This window comes from Cibotium barometz, chromosome 55 (genome assembly GCF_041138505.1).
Source record: "Cibotium barometz isolate CiBa-2024 chromosome 55, ASM4113850v1, whole genome shotgun sequence".
NCBI classification, from domain to species: Eukaryota; Viridiplantae; Streptophyta; class Polypodiopsida; order Cyatheales; family Cibotiaceae; genus Cibotium; species Cibotium barometz.
Genome location: NC_141100.1, coordinates 7,069,706 through 7,091,855, shown reverse-complemented (window position 1 = coordinate 7,091,855; position 22,150 = coordinate 7,069,706). Strand labels below are relative to the sequence as shown.

General features: G+C 41.7%; 1 protein-coding gene across 2 annotated transcripts; it reads right to left on the bottom strand.

The window, feature by feature from the left end:
* Positions 1-6,778: 6,778 nt before the first annotated feature.
* On the bottom strand, positions 6,779-21,903 carry LOC147607308 (putative LRR receptor-like serine/threonine-protein kinase At1g06840). Of its 2 annotated transcripts, XM_086790822.1 has the most exons (21): positions 21,679-21,697; positions 21,446-21,623; positions 19,931-20,075; positions 19,388-19,459; positions 19,217-19,288; positions 18,927-19,070; positions 18,713-18,784; positions 18,529-18,600; positions 18,376-18,447; positions 10,483-10,551; positions 10,307-10,378; positions 10,066-10,137; positions 9,821-9,907; positions 9,600-9,668; positions 8,977-9,491; positions 8,729-8,875; positions 8,296-8,582; positions 8,157-8,208; positions 7,816-8,066; positions 7,447-7,581; positions 6,779-7,260 (listed from the first exon to the last, which is right to left on the bottom strand). In XM_086790822.1, the coding sequence occupies exons 2-21, from the start codon at positions 21,546-21,548 to the stop codon at positions 6,916-6,918; spliced, it is 2,853 nt and encodes a 950-aa protein (XP_086646948.1). In that variant the 5' UTR covers positions 21,549-21,623; positions 21,679-21,697; the 3' UTR covers positions 6,779-6,915. The 2 variants fall into 2 exon arrangements, with proteins under 2 accessions (XP_086646948.1, XP_086646949.1); XM_086790823.1 differs by having other exon boundaries at positions 21,446-21,903.
* Between the last annotated feature and the right edge of the window lie 247 nt (positions 21,904-22,150).

Below are 22,150 nucleotides of genomic sequence, written 5' to 3'. Positions count from 1 at the left end.
AAGGCAATATGGCTTGGACATGTTATCTAAGTATGGTATGACAGGCTATAAGCCTATTTCAATGCCATTGGAACAGAACACAAAGCTTTCCGCATATACAGGTGAGCTTTTGGAGGATCCCACTACATACATGCGCATAGTGGGTAGTTTGATCTACATGACCATTACGAGGCCAGGTTTGAGCTATGCGCTGTTGGAATTGTGAGTCAGTTTATGCAAGCCCCTAAGAAGCCACACTTCGATGCGGCTAGACGGATCCTCAGGTACATAAAGTCCACTGTTGATTATGGACTTTTCTATGAGGCTGGTGGTACAAAGATACATTTGGATGGGTACACAGATGCTGATTGGGCCGGTAGTATTGCAAAAAAGAGATCTACCAGTGGTTTTATGTTCTCATTTGGGAGTGCTACTGTGAGTTGGAGTAGTAAGAAGCAGCCAACAATTGCCTTGTCAAGTATAGAGTCCAGGGGTGCTGCTGTGGCAGCTTGGTTTCAGAAGCTACTTGGTGACATGGGAGAGCCCGTGGATATATAGGGTAGTTGTCATATATTGTGACAACATGAGCAGCCCAGTAACCGAGTATATCATGCTAGAACGAAGCACATTGAGGTGCATTATCACTTTGTGAGGGAGAAGGTTCTAGCAGGAGATGTAGATATGGTATATGTTAGCACAGAGGACCAGGTGGCTGACATCTTCACGAAGGCATTGGGCACAGAGAAACTCCATAGGTTTAGGAGTTTACTTGGAGTGCAGTGTGTGGAGTTGAGCTCGAGGGGGAGTGTTGAGATATTAAGCTCACATTGATGATCCACCTGGGTGATAGCTTTTGCATCTACAACACCGCTGGCATGGTTGGTGAGATTATGGGTGATATACAGCCACTGGGATGACAGGCTATATGACATCCATTTTGGATTACTAGAGACTGGCATAGTTATAGCGCTAGCTCATTTAGTTGGGTTCACATTATGGACCGACCCTTGTATGTTGTAGTAGTTGAGAGTACTAACCCATATAGTGTGTACTCTTATCTTTATGTTATGTTGGTTGAGTAGAGAAGAAGAAGATAGAAGAAAATTCGGCCATCCATCTCTCTCTTGTGTGTGTGTGTTTGCTTGCTAGGGTTTGAAGCTCTCCCTCTCCCCCATATTCTCTTTACACGTGACATGGCATGGACATACATGATATGGACATGCATACATACTTGGACATGTATATAACTGTGCACATATATACATGACCCTGCACATGGACATACATACATACATACATATTATACATACATACATACATAGCTATGCATGACTATGCACGTGCATACATGCCATTTAACCATAGCCATGCACATACTCAAGATATGTGCATGGTCATGGTGCATGGCATCTTACTATACACAGGGATTGCTTATGATATTTATTTTTGGAAAAATCCACACCTTACTAAGAGAGGCTTAGCCAATAAACCTTCTTCTAATATAGGGCTTCCCATGCTCCCAAGGCCTGATTGTGCATATAAAGGCATGTCCATGTGTCAAAAGGCCTATCTATGCTCAAAACTTCCTATTGAGATAAGACCTCGCAATTCCATGAAAATGGTTGCACAAGTTCTTCACGTGCTTGCATAGGGGTTGTTTATGATATTTATATGTTGAAAAAGGTCACACCTTGCTAAGAGAGGCTTGGCCATGCTATAAACATTTTGATATAGGGATTTGAAATGTTGGAATGGGCTAGCGATTCTAAGGAAGGGTTTCAATGTTGTTTACATGTTCAGAAAGAGCATCCATTATCCTAGGTGCACTTGTTCTTCACTTACTTACAAGAAGGCATTCACTTGTCTTTCACATGCTCATATAGGGAGGGTTTAGAATCTTTCCCACTCTTTTGATGTGCTTGGTTGGACCTCATGATCATGGTGTCCATGATTGTGTTTTCTTGTTTGCATATCACAACACAAATGGATAGATTTCTATCATAAATCAAAGAAAGTAGATGCCGTGAGAATGGCCTTGGAAGAGAAATGACTTTTGGAGAATTTATTGGAAGCTTGGATGCTGATAAGTTTGTTTATTCCTATGAAAGTATTAAACTTTTAGAGAAGTGGCTCTACTGAGGCTTTGAACTACTACACAATCTTGAAATTTCCATTGTAATCTGATAAAAATACCAAGTTTTTTTTTTGGCCAAAATGGAAAAGAATAGGGGACACACTCCCTCATTCTATCCCATTCTGCCCATAGCTTCTAATATTTGAGTAACATTTTTGCATAATGTTGATAATAAAATAGTCAGTGTTGTAAATTCATTTGAAATGAAGGTCTTTACTCCTTAAGTGTGGAAGAAACCGTAACCACCAAAAGTTTCTTGCTTAAGATCAGCTTATATCTGGTACCTCAACACTCATAGACTCATGGACAAAAGTCACATTGAGACTAGGAAAAAAACAAGGTTTTGTTAGATATTAAGTCCAGGTTATGGAGTTGGATCCAAGATCCAAGAGTAATGGCCTAAACTTATCTTTAGCATAACACTTTATGAGAATATATGCTTGGGATGTGATAGCCTGGGGGTATATCCTAATCACTAGTGAGCAAAGGCAATGAGGGAATCCCTCAGAAAAAAATGTGTACACAAGTGATAGGAATTTCGCCTTGGTGAGAGAATCTCTTGGTAAAAATGTGTACACAAGTGACAAGAACTTTGCCTTGGTGAGAGATATACCAAGTTTGTGAAGTAAAGATTCCTTCTCAAATGAGGCTCTTGTATGAGTTACAAATGTGTTGCATTAGTGGGCTAGCATCATGAGAACCAATGGAAAGAAAAACCTATGATAAATCACTATTGTTGCGGTTGTTTGGGCATATACATGTCTTGGGAGGTGGGAGGAGAGCAGTTGTTATAAGATCCACAAGATTCAAGTTTCACACAATCAGTTAACCATGGTTATTTTCTTATAACAATTGGAACATCAAGTTATGGTATGCAGATATCGAATTGAATACAAGATGCCTGCATGATGCTGAAGAATGTGAAGGAGATGAAGTTGCAAGGGGATGGACCATCAAGGGTGACCATGTTGTGGGAGCGATGCAAAGCCTCATGGGAGCATGGTGGCAAACTATGATAGAACTTCTTGCTTCTAAGCTCCTCTTGCTTACAATGACCAAGAGGTAGACTAAAAACATCCAGAAAAGGAGCCAACTTTAAAAAAAAGATGCCAAATCCAAAAAAAAAGACCCGAATTGTCTAGATCCATCGTTAGTACTTGGTAAAAGGTGCCAAACAATGCTCACATAACCCGGTTCTTAGTGTAATTTTCTCTGTTGAAATTTAGAAATCTCGGTTGAAATTTGACATTGTCTTTAATTTTAAGGGTTGAAATTTGTACATTTTAGTTTTAGATCCCTGCATTTGTACTATTTCTAGTGATTTTCAAGTCTAAATCTTAGTTAAGCCTAAGCATTGCCTTTAATTTTAAGGGTTTTAAAAAACAATTTTTTTTTTCGAGCAGTGGTGCGAAATATAAAAAGGAAAAAGAAAAAGAAAAGACCATAGTACTTGGTAAAAGCTTTCTCCCGCCGCCGACAGTAACCCCCGCTATCGCCACCTTCTGGCTGTGGAAAATTGGCAAGAAGACGCTAAGCGAGCTGATTTACCAGTGGCAAGCGGTGGCGCCGACGGCTCCAGGAGAGCTTTCCATGCAGTTTATGTGGCAGGGATTACCCATCGCCTCCCCACCGCCCGTCTCAAACCGCCGGTTCTTCAGAGAAACGTCGGTCAAAACGACGTCCGACGACATTTACTCGTTGTTCGAGGAGATTGCGAAGAGGATGTCTTCACAAAGGTAATACCAAAAATCTGCCGCCGTCTGTTCGATTGGCATTCCTGAGATAGGAGACTGACCCTTGGTTTGCATTCTCTGTCTACAATCTGGCCAAAAGATTTCCTTTCTATGATGTCGGCTGCACTTGAATCCTCAGTTTGGCAACTGAATTTTGCACGTTAATCCACAAATCTGGCTAGAATTTTCCCCTTCCCCAGTTTTTATGGATGCGCAAAGCATGAATTAACAGCTTAATTAGGGTTCCATTGCAGAAGAAGCTGTGATAACCAGTATATAAGAACTGTTCAAAGGTCCATAGACATCGGGGAATCTTTCTAACAACATCCCGATGATTATCAAGTCTCAAGCTTTCGCTTTAACATGGTGTTTCATGCTGGGGAGAGATTCTAATAATGTGCTATAAATGACCTTATATGGTGTGGACTTTTGGTGCATTTTTGGCATGCTGCTTTCTAAGGTAATCAGCCTAGGGCAAGTAGGTGCTCTACCTGTAAGCAAGGCAATCACAGTTTCTCAAAATCAAAGGGTGGTATTTCAAACTTCGATGAGCCTATACTCCCTATTCATCTTATTTGGTTGGCCTTTAGATCTTGTTTTACTTGAGAATGGGTGGATTATGTTATTCTCCCTTAATGTTAATGTGGTATACAACCTTTGTGGTTGTGGTGGTGATTAATGTGATAATGATTTTCTCTTTTCTTTAGCCAAGGCAAGACCTTTTATTAATAGGGACCACAAGATGGATGTCAAACCTTGGTGGAACCTAGCTCGGTGTGGCTTTGTGAGGCCTATGAGCTCACTCTTTGCAAAGGTACATCAAGGGGCTATGGAGTACTATGGCTATAATTGGTCTCATTAGTGTAGGAGTTCTTTGAAGTAATTGACACCAATTCTTCTAAGTTGCATTCTCAATGTTGATTATGTCGAGTGTTCCATGTGCAATAAAAGCCAAACAATAAATGAATGTCCTCACTCAAAATCCAGAAGATACTTTTGCCATATATGCAAGGGGGGGGCAACCACAGAACATTCAAGTGCATGTATAGAGCAAAGAGGCCATCTATGCCCAACGAGAACTATGGAGCATCATTGCCAGCCCAAAATCTACAACCAATTTTCATACAAGAACACACATAAAGACAACATGTGGCCCATTTGAACCATAATATACAAACCATGTAAATAGGAACAATACGGCCACATAAAGATGACATGTAGCCCATTCCAACCATATACAAAACATGTGAACTATATACAAACCATGTTGACCATACAAACCATGTGAACCATACAAATCATGTGAATTATACAAACCATATACGACCACATGTAGCCCATACAAAACATGTGAACTATACAAACCATATACGACCACTGAGATCGAACAATCCTCTATTCTGGAGAAGCACGAATCCTCAGCCTTCCCTTGTGGAGAAGCAAGGATCCTCAACCTTGCCTCCATTGGTGTCACCCCAATGGAGCTATGCAAATGGGTATGGAGCAAGGAGGGATAACGCTATGAAAAGCTCAAGCTCAAGCTCAAGCTCAACGCCTAAGTGAGTGTAAACAACACGTGAGAGATGGAGATGGAGGTGGAGACAGAGGGAGAAGGGAATCTTCACTCTAAACACACACACAATCTACAAGCAAGCAAGTTTCAAAGAAGGCAAGCGCAAGAACACAAGACTATACTCAAGAGCACAAGACTAGACCCAATTGTAATAGTAGGATCACGTGGTTTCTCATCAGCCACCAAAAATGACATATACAAGCCTCCTTATGTACAATGTCCGGCCACCCAAAGAATATATGGGGCCCAAAAGCTAAAATAAGCCAATGTTCTAGACTAAGCTACCAACGTTACACAAGTCGTAAGCTTGGTAAATACTAATCAATCGGCAATACACAAGTCGTTAGCTTGGTAAATATTGCACAATCGGCACTACACAAGTCACGAGCTCGATGAAATCCCAAAATCGTTACATGAAGCGCATTGCAAGGATACAAAAGATGTGGCAAAAAAGGTACAACCATGCATCTAGAGTAATGTTAACCAATGTGGTTAACATTGCCTCTTATATCATAGGTGAGGACCACAAGATTGCCAATTCCTTCATACTTTGTAAAATGTTTGACAATTCTTCTAGAACATTAGAGTTTTGCAAACCAATGGCTCCCACCATTCATTCTCGTGGTACCTCTACGAAGCACAAGACCCATCTAAATTGTTCACTGTTGTCTTGTGTGTGTGTGTGTGTGTGTGTGTGTGTGTGTGTGAGAGAGAGAGAGAGAGAGAGAGAGAGAGAGAGAGAGAGAGAGAGAGAGCCATGGAACTCCCCCTCCCCTTCATTGGGAGGGTTGTGGGTGTGCGTTAGTGTGGGTGGATGTTGGGGGGTCGGGCTCATTACATTCACAAGAGCTTAGTTAATCCATGATGGAGTTACCTCATGGAACTATTGTAGCACATTAGTCTCAAAGTCCCTTCCGGTGCCTTGTAGATGTTTGAATCTCTCTCTCTCTCTCTCTCTCTCTATATATATATATATCTCGGAAAGCTTCAAGATTCCATGGCCTTTCAAGAATTACCAAGATAAAGGCTTGAGGATGTCAAATAGATTTCACTTGCATCACCTTCATCTAGTCCCCCTTTCATCTTTGCACACCTCCATTTCCTTCATTAGGAATTACATGGTTGCTTTTTGGTACGCATAAGGCCACATCATCTTCATTGCAAGGCCTTTACATTGCTACAGTCCTTTGTTTTGATGGATTTGTGGTAAAAAGCATTGCCAGGGCTCTTCCATGCATGTAATTGCTTGGGAGCTCCTCTATTTTTTTCTCCATTGTTTTTTTTTGTGCTTTTTTTGGCAACAAATATTGAGAAAAGCAACAACTTTGAAATCTACATGCATGCATGTGAGAGGCAAACATGTGCATGAAAGGGAGTTCTCTCAAATTATGTATCCTATTACAAATTATCTCACAAAAATGAACCATGTAGTGTACATAAATTTAAGCATATTTACAAAGCATATCAAGGCGTGATAAAATGCAGTTGTCTCTGTTTTATCGAGGGGTCAACTCCAGGATGGTATCACTGAAGAGGCCACTCGCACCGATATCTGAAGATATGTAGCGACTGGTCGAAGGTGGAGACTGGCGATGTTTTAAGTCGATACCTTCCGTAGCTGCTGAGGTTTCTGAGAGAGCCATGGAATCGGGCAATGGCGTTGATTGCCATATGGACACCAGTATTCTCACCACCTCAGCCATGGAGGGACGACTGTCGGGTTCATCCTTACAGCATGAAACGGCTAGCTGTAGGAGGGGTAAAATACATTCGGATGGGCACATCCCCATCTGTGGATCTATCAATGACAGCACCTTGCCCCCCTCATGCGCCTGAGCAACCTGCTCCATAAAAAACCCCACTTCAGTTGATTTGCCTCTCAACAACATCTGCACTAAAAATAGCCCTTGGAAATGATGTAAAAGCATTCCAGGCATACTTGACAAGGCTTGGAAGAACAATACCAGAGGAGGTGCCTTTTGAGACATTGGTTGAAAGTTGCTAAGGACTTATCTTGTTCAACTCACCTCTCTGACAAGATTTTTCCCATGGTAGATGGGTTGCATGCCTGTTATAAGCTCGAGCAAAACAACTCCGAAGCTGTATACGTCGCTTTTGTCAGTGAGCTGGTGGGTTAAGAAGTACTCGGGATCAAGATAACCCTGACAATGAGGGTAACAAGAGATTTGTTTTAGTTTTGATCCTCTTAATTTGATAATCGACAATAACAAATACATGCATGTGCACATGGGTGACGCATACTTCTCAAACATGGCCCTTGTGGTTCCATTCCATTTTTGCAACAGTGGTATATAATACAAGTGATGTACAGGAAATACTGATGGCAGATTAAAAAGGTGCCTTCCTATTGAGCATGCAAAGGATTTTTATCTCACCGGGGTACCCTTGACCACAGTCGAAACGTACCCACCCACATCACCTTCTAGATCAGCAACAGGAGCAAGCTTTGAAAGCCCAAAATCTGCAACCTTGGCTTTCATCTTGTCATCAAGCAAGATATTACTAGCTTTTATATCACGGTGATATATGGGAGGATTTGCCTCAGTGTGAAGATACAATATTCCCTTAGCTGAGCCCAGGGCTATCTGAAGACGGGCTGGAAAATCAAGGGGAAGCTTTGATTGCGCTGACAATTGAATAAAAATACCAGGTTTAGATGTTGGGGTTACATGCAAGAGCATAAACACAAAGCATGGATGTATAGAAGCACGCTTACAATTGAGATGATCACGCAGGGTACCATTGGCCATGTACTCATAAACCAACATCTGCAAGGTAAGGCCTTTGGTTAGTGATCTCTTCAAAAAGACCATACAAGCATAACAGGTAGGCCAGGCAAACCCCATGCTACATACTTGTTCACCTTCGTCATCACAGTATCCGATCAAGGAAACAAGGTTGCGATGATGCACACGAGACAGTAACTCTATCTCTGTATAAAACTCCTTTGATCCTTGCAATGATCCCTCTTGAGCACGCTTTATGGCAGCTAGCAGCCCATTAGCCATAACCGCCTTATAGACCTTTCCATATCCACCTTGCCCAATCTGCATGGAGTTGTCGAAGTTGTTGGTTGCCTTGGCCATCTCCTCAAATGTAAAGCTCTTCACACCAGCAACTTTGATGCGTTCGTGGTGTTGAACTGCAGTGAGGTCCATAAAAGCTCATCATGAACTTGCAAATGTGAGGTACCACAACTACAATAAACATCATCATGTTGTATGAGGATCAGCTCTCAGGTTTAAAGGAATGCAGGCACACCCCATTACGTGATCCTACTCATCATACTTGCTCTTGCAGCACTGGCAGAGGGGCGTCGACGTTTGACTACTAGGAACGTAGCAACAGCTACAACAACGGCTGTCAATGCAACTGCACCAATTAATATACCAGCAATCGCTCCAGTGCTTAATTTGGATCCAGCAAGAGACAATCCTACATTGGTTGAACTGATCAACTTTTAGCAAACAATCCCCTGTGAAACCGATGTACATGCATAGATTAATCTCACCACAACGGGGAAGTACAAGCTTTACCATTGTATGGATACCCTGAAGTAAAAGAGAGCAACTCATAGGGACCAAATGTATTATTGGGTGGCATACTCCAGTTGGCTAACACACTCATGAGATAGTTGAGTTCTGTTTGTTCAAACTCACTGGCGTTCCTCATGGGAAACAGCTTGATATTCATCCCCAACCGTGGCCCCGACTCCCAGTTATACTCTGAGACATGCACTTGATAATCGTTCAGATGCAGCCCTGATGATATCCAGTCATCGAAAGCTTCTTCATGTGGCTGAAAGATCGCGAAACTTGGGCTCTTTAGCCGCATTCCTACTCCTAGTGGATATGCACAATGGCATATGTTGAAAGCTAACAGTCCATCAACTAGCTCTTGATTGTTAGCAGTATCACAGGTGTCCTCTGAGCATCCGACAGGCAACTGAGTGGTGGTTGTGATAGATGAGTAATTGGTATCGGAGCCAGTGTAATCCTGGCACAAGCTAGAAGGAGCTGAGGACTCATTGCAGAGTGGATTTCCGTATAACCTGCAAACAAATTTTTAGGTGTTTAGTAATATGCTCCTCCCACCTTGTGCCTGACACTAAGCTTGCATGAGAGGAGATCAGAGACACTAAGAGGAGATGTCGAGTTACCGAAAAATAACATTAAGCGAGGAGTAACCCCCAGGGGTATAATCAGTGAAGTTGTTGTTCCGAAAGTCCCTGCAAAACACAGAATAGAAGACTTCAAAGGCTAAAAACAGCTCACCATTTTCTGAAAGGAACTGATGGCCTCTCAGCGAGAATCATGTCCTAAATTTCCAAAAGGCTGCAAACAACTCATCCTGTGCATCTGGTTTGCTAAAATATCTTACAGAATCACAGCATCTGAAGAAGTAAAAGCATTATGGGTCATCTCATTTGCCAAAATGTTCCCATCCAGAAAGTTATTCTGCAAAATCCTGACAGGAAAAGGCTTGAAAAGAATAAGGTTAAATTGTGTGTTTATTTGAGCATGTGATATCCTCATCTCAAAATCTCCACGTTATCCTCTTTAAGAATACATAAATCTATTCAAGCATATATGTGATCTCGAGCTCCAAATGTAGTGTGCACTTACAGACGTTCCAAATTCAGCAGCTGAACATAATTTGTCGACAAATTCCCATGTAGTTCATTGAAAGAAAAATCACTGAATCCAGAAAGCATACCAACACTTATGATTGTACTGTTAAGTGAAAACACACACACGTGCACATGCACACGCATGTAGGCATGCACCAGTACAAGTGGAAAATTATAGGCGCAGAAATGTAGAAACAAAGATCTAAACACATCCCTTTATTTGACTGAGGGCTTACATTTTTTTGAGCAATTGAGATCCAATTCTCAACGATGGGAGAGATCCATTTAATTGGTTGTGACTTAGATCCCTGCAAGTCCGCAAAAATAATATGCAGTCAGTTCCCGTGCACAGTCTCTTCAAAATTGCATCAAAAAGAATCCAGACAGTTGCACCACAGGTTGTTGAACTTACAAGCATGCCAAATAAGTGAGGGCAGAAAGGTCAGGGATTGTTCCACTCAAGTTACAATTTCTCAAACTCCTGCAAATACAAGCATTGATCAAAAACAACCTCAAACTCTGATCCTTTGGACATTGATTTGTCTCATAGGTCGAGTTCGGCCTCTAGTAGACGTTAATACAGCTTTCTTTCTTTCTTTCTTTCTTTCTCTCTCTCTCTCTCTCTCTCTCTCTCTCTCTCTCACACACACACACACACACACACACACACACACACACACTTTTTTTTAAAGTAAAAACCAGTGTTCTATTACCAAGAAACAATATACAAGGGGAGGATGTACTCCAGAGACAAGTCATCCAAGGAAGAAAGCTAAAAACAGTAGAAAAAGACTTCAAACTGTGGGATATCAATAGCCTCAAGCTGTCTGTCGATAGTCATGTAGGGACTGGCGAAGATTGGTATACGAAAGAAAGCAAAAGCATCTAGAGAAGGCTGTCCAAACAAAATATGGTTCTTACCCTTCCAAATAGACCAAAGTGCCTAGTATCTCATCTAAATGATGAAAGTGTCAAATCCAGCCAAGCAAGATGGCAAAACACCAAAAATCCATAAGGGTTTTCCTCCTTTGAACAACGGAAAACCTCCTCGGACGTTGTGAGTCAGTTCTTGCAAGAAATTCCTCGACTCCGTGCAATGTCAAAGAAGATGGGGAACGGACTTTGCATGTCATCCACATCTACAACATGTATCACTTGAGATATTCCAATAGAGGCCAAAAAGCATGCCTTTCGTGGTTCCTGTACTATAAGTGGTCGAGAAAACACCAAAGAAAAATGAATGCTTCCCAATCGAAAAGAAATCCCAGTCAATGTATCTCCACCATGCCAGTGAATAAAAGACAAAGCTAATTTCCAATCACGAAGAAGAGAAGATGCACAAGGGCATCCCGGAATTTTTCCTTCAAATTTACTAAGCATTGCTTCCCAATGAGAAATATGCCAATTGCCATAAGCTCTAGTCTTGATGGAAACACATGCCGGCAAGAATTATGGCCCATGGCTGCCCAAGTTGAAAAAAAGTGGGAATCATGGTGGCCTTTCTTGCCAAGAGATGATAATGCAGATCAAGTAAATATAATCCACCATGTATTTTAGGAGTGTAGATGAACGATCTTCTTAGAAGACGTAGCACTCTCATATGATGCTTGGTTTTCCACAACAATTCCAAGGCATCAGACATAAAAGTATCAATATCAGTATTACACCAGATCAACAACGGCAAATAAAGTTGCACATAGGCCATAATGATCGATTGAACAATTCTAAGACACACTTGTAAAGGCCATGTAGAAAGCTTCCAATATGCTAGCTTGGCCTTCAATTTGTTCAATACCCAATGAATGGTATCCTGTGTAGACAAATATCATGCCACTAGATATCCCAAATGTCTAACTAGGTGGTTTGGTGGAATAATTTGTCTTGGCGATAGCAGTGTATGTCAGCCACCACAAGAAGTCAACGGAAGCAGTTTAGATTTAGAAAAGTTGACATAGAGTCCAACTGCTTTACCAAATCATTCGAAAGTTCTCATGATGCACTTGAGATCATTTGGATCATTTTTAGGCATGAACAAAGAATCATCTCCATAGGCTTGGGCCACAAAATGCGAACCATTGGGTAATTGCAGACCATGTAATTAGCCGTGTGCAGTTAAGAGATCCATATACATCAAAAGTGGATGTGTGGCAATTGCATAGGAGGGCAATGCACTAAGAGGGCATCCTTGAGGCATAGATTTTTGATATGTCCACTTCGATGAAAGATCAAGGCCAAAAACACATTGGGCAGTACTATCCCGATATAACCAAAAAATAGCTTGTTGCATTTTACAGAACAAGAACATCCTGATAAGTATATTTGGCATATTCCATCGCCAGATATACATAAGCAATATTATCCATAATTTGTCTTCTAGGGACAGGTATTGAAAACCGATTCTTGATGGTTTTCTTGTTCAAAGCCCTATAGTCAATGCACATTCTATATGAACCATCCTTCTTCTATACCAATAACACTGGTGAGGAATAAGGAGATGAGCTAGGCCTTATCAAGCCTTTCTCGAGAAGATCATTAACTTGTGTCATGATTTCCTCTTGTTGGCTTGCACTTACTCTATAAGGGGGTTGATTTGGAGGTGAGTTCCTAGAGATCAAGTCTATATGATGATCCTTTGGACGCTCTGAGGGAAGTTGTCCAAGTAAAGCATTTGCAAAACAATCATCATAATGGGACAATAAATCTGTTCTACTTCTATCCAAATGAGACATCTTATTGTCCTTAAGACATTCTTTAACAAAAACCAAGTAAGAACAAATAGACTTCTTTATTTCTTTCTTGATGGCAACATGGCCTACAACTGGAATAGTGGCACCTTCCCTGCCTGCATTCACAACATTGTTTGCCCTAATGAGAGAGTAAGCTTCTTCTCTTTAAAATTTGGCACTTGAAGCATATGAAAATGTCAAGGTATGCCAAGTAAAACATCATATCCTGAAGAAGTAGGACCTATGAGGAACTCCTCATGATCACCATAATTGCTAATTTGCATGTGAAACTTGCTAACAACCACTAGCATAACATGTGCATTTAGCCCTTGGAAAGTGGGCTCTGCATGCATACATCTGCTCAGATGTAACTTGAGTGCTTCTGCCATCTCAATAGGAATTAAATTGTTAGTAGAACCAGGATCAAATAAAAACAAAGAATTTTTATTTTACAATTTACCCCAAGCCTTAAGCAATGCACGACCGTTCAGATCAGGTGAGGTATTGCCTTGTATATCTGGCACCACATTTGAAGAAGGTGTGGCTCCCTGCATAGCTGCTTCTTTTACTAGTTGAGGACATTCTCGCTTCATGTGGTCTTTGCTGTTCACAATGGAGGCATTTACCTTGCTCCCGATATTCTTGAAGTTGTTGTTGACTCAAATGAGTTGATTTATTCTTACCACCCGGTTTCTTTTTGCCCCAAGATAGGTTTGCCATAGGTTGCGGGGTGTATATGGGAGTCAATATACAGGGGGGCGTGGGGGCAGCCCTCTTTAGACCACATGTCCGCGAGATCTCTGCACCATACTTAAAAGAGTTGTCCAGTTAGATGTTCAGTTGCATGAGACCGTGCAAATGATCGACTAGGGGGCTAGTGTTAGTTGGAGACAGCTCCCACCATTTATCATTGTATGGGTTCCAAAGTCAAAGGAAAAATTTGTAGCCATAGCATGTGAACACTCCTTATGAGTGTAGTAGCATATTTGTGTGTGTTTGGGTGTGTTTGGATATGATATTGTGCGTGTGTAGAAGTTTTCTTAGGGAGACTTGGTCTTTGATTTGATTGAGTCAAAAGATAAGGCTTCACTAAAGCCTACAAATAGCATTACACTCAAGAAAAATGATCAATCTAATCAATATCATTGAGTAGTGTAATCTTGTTCTCTCTTGAGCATTATCACATCTCTCTCTCTCTCTCTCTCTCTCTATTCGGAGTGCTATTGGACAAATTCGCATCTCTTCACACCGGCTGAGGATAGAGACAGGTCAATATGAGGATATAGCACTAGAGGACCACATATGCTAGCTTTGCCATCAAGAGGTGGAGTCGGAAGAACACTATATATATCGTTGTACTGTCTACTATGAGATCTGAGGGAGGTACCACTGCCTGTTCTGTGAAGGCTTTGGATCTTTGCGTTGGATCATGGACTTTGAGTACCACAGGTGCTTAGGGCTCTTCATACTTGAGCTTAGACGCCACAGAGAGCCTATTGAGGGACAGGAGGACAGTGGGACCAGAGCCGCCTAGACAAAGAGCCCTCACAGATTTTTTCAGAGCCAGCACTATAACCCCACTAGCCTCTACTCCCCCATCTAAAGGCCTACTTGGCAGACCACCCTCCAGAGGAGTCACCCTGGACAGAGCCATTGCCATCTGTAGAGCGAGACGCCCACGACCACGAGGGTCGCGTCCATGACTCCCTCACCATCGGCAGATTCGAGCCATCATTGCCCGCCACCGGAGGAGTTTACCGCGACGATTCAGCGGTTCAGCTTTCAGCTCTTAGCTCTCTTAGGATGTTACTATTTTCATTCTTTCTTTCAGATTTGTTATGGTGAGACATCATCATCATCAGTTGTACCTTGTTTTGGTCTCATGGGCCATTTCGGCCTTTAGGAGACGTTAATATATCTTTCTTTCTTTCTCTCTCACACTGTCCACTGCTTCTACATAGCTATGGATTTCATCTTCGAGCCTCCATAGCTGACAACAACTATTGTTGCCTCCTCGTAGGGCTCTCAATTGGTATCAAAGCTTGGAACTCTGAATATCAGATCGGAATTCAGCACAGCTTCCGCTTGACAAAATCGCCTCCTCCTGCTATGAGATTGCTCTGAACGCTGGCTCATCTGCAGCACCCCAATCTCTGCGCATCTAGTCAACATAGAGTCTCCACAACACAAATGGTTCCCTATCCAATACTACTGCCACTCGTCAAGGCCGCCTCCAAACGTCACCTGTAGCTCGTTTCTTTCCACAGCCTACTACGCTTGGTCTCTCCGCTTTGGACCTTCTCGTGAGCCTCACGTGCTACAGCCTGCCAAGCACTCTTCAGCGTCCCCCTGCACACGTCTGCTTACTACCGTGCAGACCTGCTGCTCCTAGCCGGCTCCTCAGCTAGTGTGTGTAGTTCTGACGACACTGCCTTCAACGCTTGCCGCAACAGCCGCCTTCTTTGTTCTGTTGTGACCCCGCCACCGGCTGGTCCTATACGGGTAGCTCCCAGTGGACCACGCCACAGCCTCAAGAATCTCATCCGCCCATCAAACTAGGCGGTGCTCGTGGTGGTGGGCCGCATCACCTGCATTTATTTTAAAAAAAAGGATAAGGTTTGACTGTTAAAATCAAAACCTTAGATATTAAGGTGCCCTCTTTCAATAAAAGTGTGTTCACATGGGAGAAAATAAAATGTATTTGGTGTGTCCACCATTATGGTGGGTATTCTCACTTTGGGCCTCTTTGGCATGGGCATTATTGTGTTCTACAACAAAATCTGCATTGGCATTGGCATTGGCTTGGAAATGACGCCGGAAGAAAAGTACTACACCAAGAGCTTCACTGACCGGGAGTTTCTACTCCCACAAATAATCATTTGTGTCTTTTTTAGTAATGGGTCCTTTGCCTGGGATGTCCCCCGAACATGAGATGTAATAATCAGTGTATGTGTGTCAATCTTTCTTTGTGTGTGCTTTGAATCCCCCTTCATCCAAGCATGGGGGGTTCTTGTGTTGAGAATCATCATGTTTTTTTTTGGTCTATTCTTGCTACCAAGGACCCCTTGGCCTAACATTCGAAAGGCAACCTCCAACTCGGATTTGTATCAATCCTATAGGTTTAAAAGCATCTGTTGTATCCAGATTTGTATCCAAATTAGTACATCTGTTAATCTAGAACATCTGAGTATCCAAATTAGTACATCTGTTGTATCCTGGTTTGTATCAGACTAGAACATCTATGAATCCAGATCTATATCATTCTTGAATCCCTAGGCATTAGAACATTTGTTGTAGGGGGGTTTGTTGGAGACAACACATGTTCTCCTGCCATTTATCATTGTATGGGTTCCAAAGTCGAGGGGAAAATTTGTAGCCATAGCATGTGGACACTCCTTATGAGTGTAGTAGTATATTTGTGTGTTTGGGTGTGAACAACCTTTTAGGATTGGATATGATATTGTGCAAGTGTGTAGAAGTTTCCTTAAGGAGACTTGGTCCTTGATTTGATTGAGTCAAAAGTTAAGGCTTCACTAAAGCCTACAAAAAGCATTGCACTCAAGAAAAATGATCAATCTAATCAATATCATTGAGTAGTGCAATCTTGTTCTCTCTTGAGCATTATCACATCTCTCTCTCTCTCTCCCTCTCCCTCTCTCTCTCTCTCTCTCTCTCACTGTCCACTGCTTCTACATAGCTATGGATTTCATCTTCCAGCCTCCATAGCTGACTGCCTCCTCCTAGGGCTCTCAGTGTTTGCCAAAGTTTCACCACAAGGTAAACAGAAGATGTACTCTACTCTAGACGACATTTTCACACTGAGGGATGTTATTGAGGAGGCCAAGTCACAGAAACGTCGGGTTTCCTACTGCTTTGTGGATTTTTTCCGCAAAGCCCTTCTTGAGGGTAACAACAGATGGATTCATCTAGAGGCCGGGATACTTACATCATGGACACATGTCACATGCCATGCAGATAATGATGGGACAGATCCCGGTCTCCTCCCACTGAACTAAAGTGGAGACGAGAAGAGCAGAGGGCATTGTTCGGGAGGACAGGATCTATAAACTCTGCCCTACAAAGGTCAAGATAAAGGAGCACTACATTTGCATGTCCCGGTATACTACGAGATCATTGCCTCTTCCGAGAGGGATTTGGTCCACTGTCTCCCACCAGAGATGTCGAGGTCTATACTTGATGGAGCTTGGCAGGTGGAGAGACTCACTCGTTTAGAGAGACCAGAGATGTCTAGGTCTACACCTGACGGAGCTTGGCAGGTGGAGAGACTCACTCCTTACAGAGAGCAGAGCCCAGCCTCGGGACTCCTCACAGTTGACCATCACTAGCTTCCTCCACGCTCAGGATGGTAGCACCAGTCCTCGACCCATACAGGCACCTGAGCTTGCAGACCCACTCAAGAGGACCAGCAGCGATACCCGGCCAATCCACCCCTTGGAGTCACCCAGTGCCAAGCCAGCATCTACAATGTGCTCAACGTCCATGGCAGACCTCTGCACAACAGCTCCAGATTTGAAAGACCCTCTCCTCCAGCGCAATGCAATAGGGACCCCCCCCCCCCCCCCCCCCCCCAAACCCAAAAAAAAAAAGCTCCAACAGGAGTGGACATGATGAGCCTCATGAAAGTCATCAACTCCCCTATGTTGGACATTCTAGATGGCTGAGAATCAACTTGTACTCTCACATGTACCTACACATGGACATGCACTCTCCCATGCACTTAACATGTGGATACGTACTCACATGATGGGGATAAACATATAGCTAGTCTGTTCCTTGTATGAGTTCTTTTTTCCATGGCTCAATACCACATGGAACATCTGTACCACTCTTGGCCTCATAGACCCACTGGGTCTTCTGACGACGATTAATACAACTCTCTCTCTCTCTCTCTCTGGCCTGGTTTCACACAGCAAGGTCCAAGTTGAGAGACCTCCTGTTGAAGTCATGTTCCCTGTACTTCGTTGCTGTCATATGGATCATATGAGGTTTAGTTGCTTGGCTATGACGTTGAAGGACTTGTCTCATCTCTCATGCAGCTTTAGAAAAAGCCAACCAATTCATTTTTGAACTCTTTGGAACCTTGTTCTGAATTCACAGTGCATGTGAACACAGAAAGCCGTGAGTTTGGACAAGCTTTTTACTATCTAACTGTCACAAAGAACACTCAAGTACATTGGATGGAAGATAAGGATTCATTTCCGCAATATGCACTGTAGGACTAAACTCATCAAAGCATCCATGTCCACATGGAAAAGGGTAGGACACCATTTATAGTGTTAAGGATGATAATGATGACGATGATGACCACAATGATGATGAACATCATCACCACCATCACTACCATCATCTTCAATATTCATCATGATCATGATCAGACATCTCACCTCAAGATGATTTTATGGGGGAAAAGGACGTGAGATACACCATCTGCGGCATTATCATACTCAACTCTAGTATAAGTTTATTAGAAAGGGAGCAGAAAGTGATTAGCTATAGTAGCAGCATCATGTCATCTCTGTTAATACTTGTCAAATAAGAAAGGCAGAGGTGGCACTTACAACTTTGAAAGATTAAACATGTTTGAATAAACTGAGGGTATTGAGCCACTAAAATGATTATTGTCAAGTTGTCTGCATAAAAAACAAAGGGATATTTTATCAACTTAGAAGAAGCTGTATTGAAATTAATAAGCATTGAGGTAAGGTGCTCACAGGATGACTAAGGTAGAGATATTTGACAGCTCATGTGGCAATTCTCCACTCAAATCATTGGTATCCAGTAAACTGCAATTGACAAATGATTGAAAGGGTTTCCACAACAGCCCAAGAAACAGACACAGAAAGAAAGTTTGTTGACAGAATACAAGCAGTAAACTGACTCCAAAACCTTACTCACAGATGAAGTAACTGTGGAAGTTGTCCTAGCTCTTTAGGGATGCTTCCATTTAAGGAGTTGTTGTTCAAGTGGCTTCCAAGAAGTAAAACAAGTTAGTTATTATATATATATTGTGTGTGTGTGCGTGTGTGTGCGTGTGCGCGATATACATTATCGAAAGAAATCTCGATAATTGAAAAATGGAACTGTCAAAGATAGAAAAAGAGGTCCTTACATGTGGCGTACACTGATTAAATTTTGGAAGGATGCAGGCACCGGACCTGTTATGTTGTTCGAGTCAATTTGCAACCTATTTAATTTAGATAGATTGCCTAATGCTGGTGGCAATGTTCCGCTCAATGTGTTACCGTTGAGCAGTCTGAAATGATGCAAAATGAACTCCCTCATTAATCATTCAGATTGAAAGCATTTTCTTGCACTTATGATATGGTGCTTTCATGAACATTTTGCTGAGAGTATCTAACTGTTTTTTGGGAAGATTGAGAAGGTAGCTTGATGACTTACAACAGGTAGAGATTGCTGAGCTTTCCGATTTCAGGAGGGATTGAGCCTGTAAGTTTGTTCCACATGACATCCCTTTACAATGAATAGAAAATAAGGCCATCAAATTCAAGTAGCAAACAGATATCCAACACATAGCTTCAAAACAAATAAAACTCAGAAGAACCTACTTACAGAATAGTGAGGTGTGTCAAGTTTCCGAATTCCGGTGCCAGAGTTCCCGTGAAATTCATATTTAACAAGCGCCTGCAGGGCATAAAAAATGAGAGGGAGAGGGGTTGTTGGGAGGGGAACAGGGGGGAGATCACGGGCCCAAAACGTGGCTCCCGGACATTGGGCTGCCATCACCCCAATCTGACCATGTAACTCGGCTCCATCATGTCATGCACACACACAGTCATGTTTTGGGCCCATGGGGGGACATATATATATATATATACACACACACACACATACATACATATATATATATACATATATACGTATATATGTATATATATGTATGTGTGTACATACACACACACACACATACATACATATATATATATTTATTGAAAGCCTCTTTTTTTTTTTCTTCAGAAAGGAGACTTCTATTACGTAAAACAAAATCATATAAAATGAAAGCCACATTATCATTGTGCCACTTACAGCAGAATTTTTATTTATGATTTCCTGTCAGATTCTACACAAGAAGCTTGCTTATAATGCGCCACTTACAGGTCGTTGACATGCTGCACACCATCGACGGTGGTGCAGTAAACTCCTGTCCATTGTGTCGTCCCGCAAGGATCATCTCCGACCCAGTTGCTCAGCTTGTTCAAACCATCACCAATCACATTCTTTATTGCCCGCAGGGCGGCAGCTGTGTCAAAATTTGCGTTTTTGATCATTGAATACACAGAAATTCAAATGTTTTTTTTTTTAAATACACTTGTATAGATCTCGTGTGTGTGTGTATATATATAAATGTAGATACATACATGCATGCAAATATACATCCATACACACATGAATGTATGTATATATACATATACACATACATGCATGTGTGTGTATGCATACATACATATAGACATATATGCGTACATGTGTGCTCACACTTATGTATATGTACGTACGTATGTATGTATATTATATGTGTACTCACAAACTAAAAAATTTATCTTTATGAAGTTCAAATCAACTCTAAAGCAACAAATGCTTGATCAATAGGATTACATTGATTATTCATATGCAAATTATACCTTACAATCCACTTGTACAAGGCGAAAAAAAGTCTTCTCAATTTCTATCTAAGCTTTAGAAAACATATAGCAAAACTTATAAGTTTTTTTAAATTAAAAAACACTTAGAAAATATTAGATGGATACTATTTCCTCAAGTTGTACTAATTCAAGTGTGCAAATATAAGGTCCTCATGTTGATGGAGGTGTCATGAACTTGGTTATTGAGAAACCAATGGAGAATGATCAAAGTTTCAAATGTACTATATCCAACAAATTATGAAAAAAATCTACTACTGGACAACATCCACTAGAAGTGATTAGACTCCTTGAATTTAGATAGTAAACTTATATAACATCCTACCAGAACAGTGCTTGAAAAAAATGTTTTTTTCAACCCTTAAAATTAAAAGCAATGCTAAAACCTAACCGGGATTTAGACCTAAAAATCTCTAAAAACTATACTTATTCTATGATTTATAACTAAAACATGTAAATTTCATCCCTTAAAATTAAAAGCAATGTCAAATTCCAAACGGGATTTTTAAATTTCAGACAATATAAACCGGGTTATGTGAGTAGTGCACTGGAATAGAATAAAAGAAATCGAATAAATTTTGTTTTTGTTTTTCGAGCCGGGGTCGTCTTTGAGACTCGAGCAGAGAAACGCTTTTGTCATTAGCTTCATCGTCTTGGTAAGAACGGTTTCGCTACTTCCTTAAGGCATGGCCTCGGAAGACCCAATAACTGGGCATGACAGCGATCAAGAACTCCCGAAGGAGCCTACGTACTGTGGGACTTGCCGAAATAAAAAAATGAAAAATCTAAGGAGGTTTTTGAAGGAGAAGTATAAATTGACCCAAAGTTTTGAAGGAAAGAGATCAATTCACAAAAAGAAGCTGAAGTTTAAAGTTTAGGTAAGAATTGTGTAATCGAGAGTATAAGCGGAGGTTTAATCAAGAGAGAAAGACAAAAACAAAAACAAAGAGTAAGGGTTTGTTTTCTAGACCTTCATTGGGATCGGAGACGCCAGCAGCCTTGATGAGAAAGAGTGAGAGCAAGGCCATAGCGATGAAGAGAAGGGTGGCGTCTGAATTTATGCTTCTGTGCATGCTGTTGTTGTATCTGCAAATGAGCAGCGGATTAACTGAGATTAATCAAGCTGGTGGGGGAGAGAGAGAGAGAGAGAGAGAGAGAGAGAGACGACTGTGTGTCTGTTTGACACAGAGACAGAGAGAGAGACGACTGTGTGTGTGTTTGAGAGAGAGAGAGAGAGAGAGAGAGAGAGAGAGAAGAGAGAAGAGATTAAGCTGAGAAATTGAGAACGATAATGAGACAAGCCATCAATCGAGTCCAAATAATTGGTGAAAGATTTTGTGCGAAGACAGTGGAAGAGCTAAGGAATGCGTCTGTGTGTGTGTGTGTGTCATGTGAGAGAAGAGAGAGATATGTGTGTGTGTGTGTGAGAGAGAGAGAGAAAAAGTCTTTGTAGGGGTAGAGATGGAGCTTGGAAAATTAGAGAGAGAGGTGGTTGAGAGTCGAACATCAAAGAGATGGTTGAGTGTGAAAGGTCGTGTGCGTGGGGACACAGCGGAACGTGAAGCGCTCTGTTTTACCTCGCAGCAGGGGGACGTGGTCGCTTTCAACTTAAAAACTGACTTTTTCCAAATTATCAAAGAAGAGCTCCTCCTCAACCTTTGCTGAAGACTTTTTC

Excerpts from the sequence above, each read along its gene's own strand:
- LOC147607308 (XM_086790823.1), bottom strand. The coding sequence starts at position 21,548 with ATGCACAGAAGCATAAATTCAGACGCCACCCTTCTCTTCATCGCTATG. Across the intron at positions 19,071-19,216 it reads CTCAGCAATCTCTACCTGTT|ACTGCTCAACGGTAACACAT; the intron begins GTAAGTCATCAA and ends GCATCATTTCAG. Across the intron at positions 8,067-8,156 it reads CCTGCGTGATCATCTCAATT|CGCAATCAAAGCTTCCCCTT; the intron begins GTAAGCGTGCTT and ends TTCAATTGTCAG.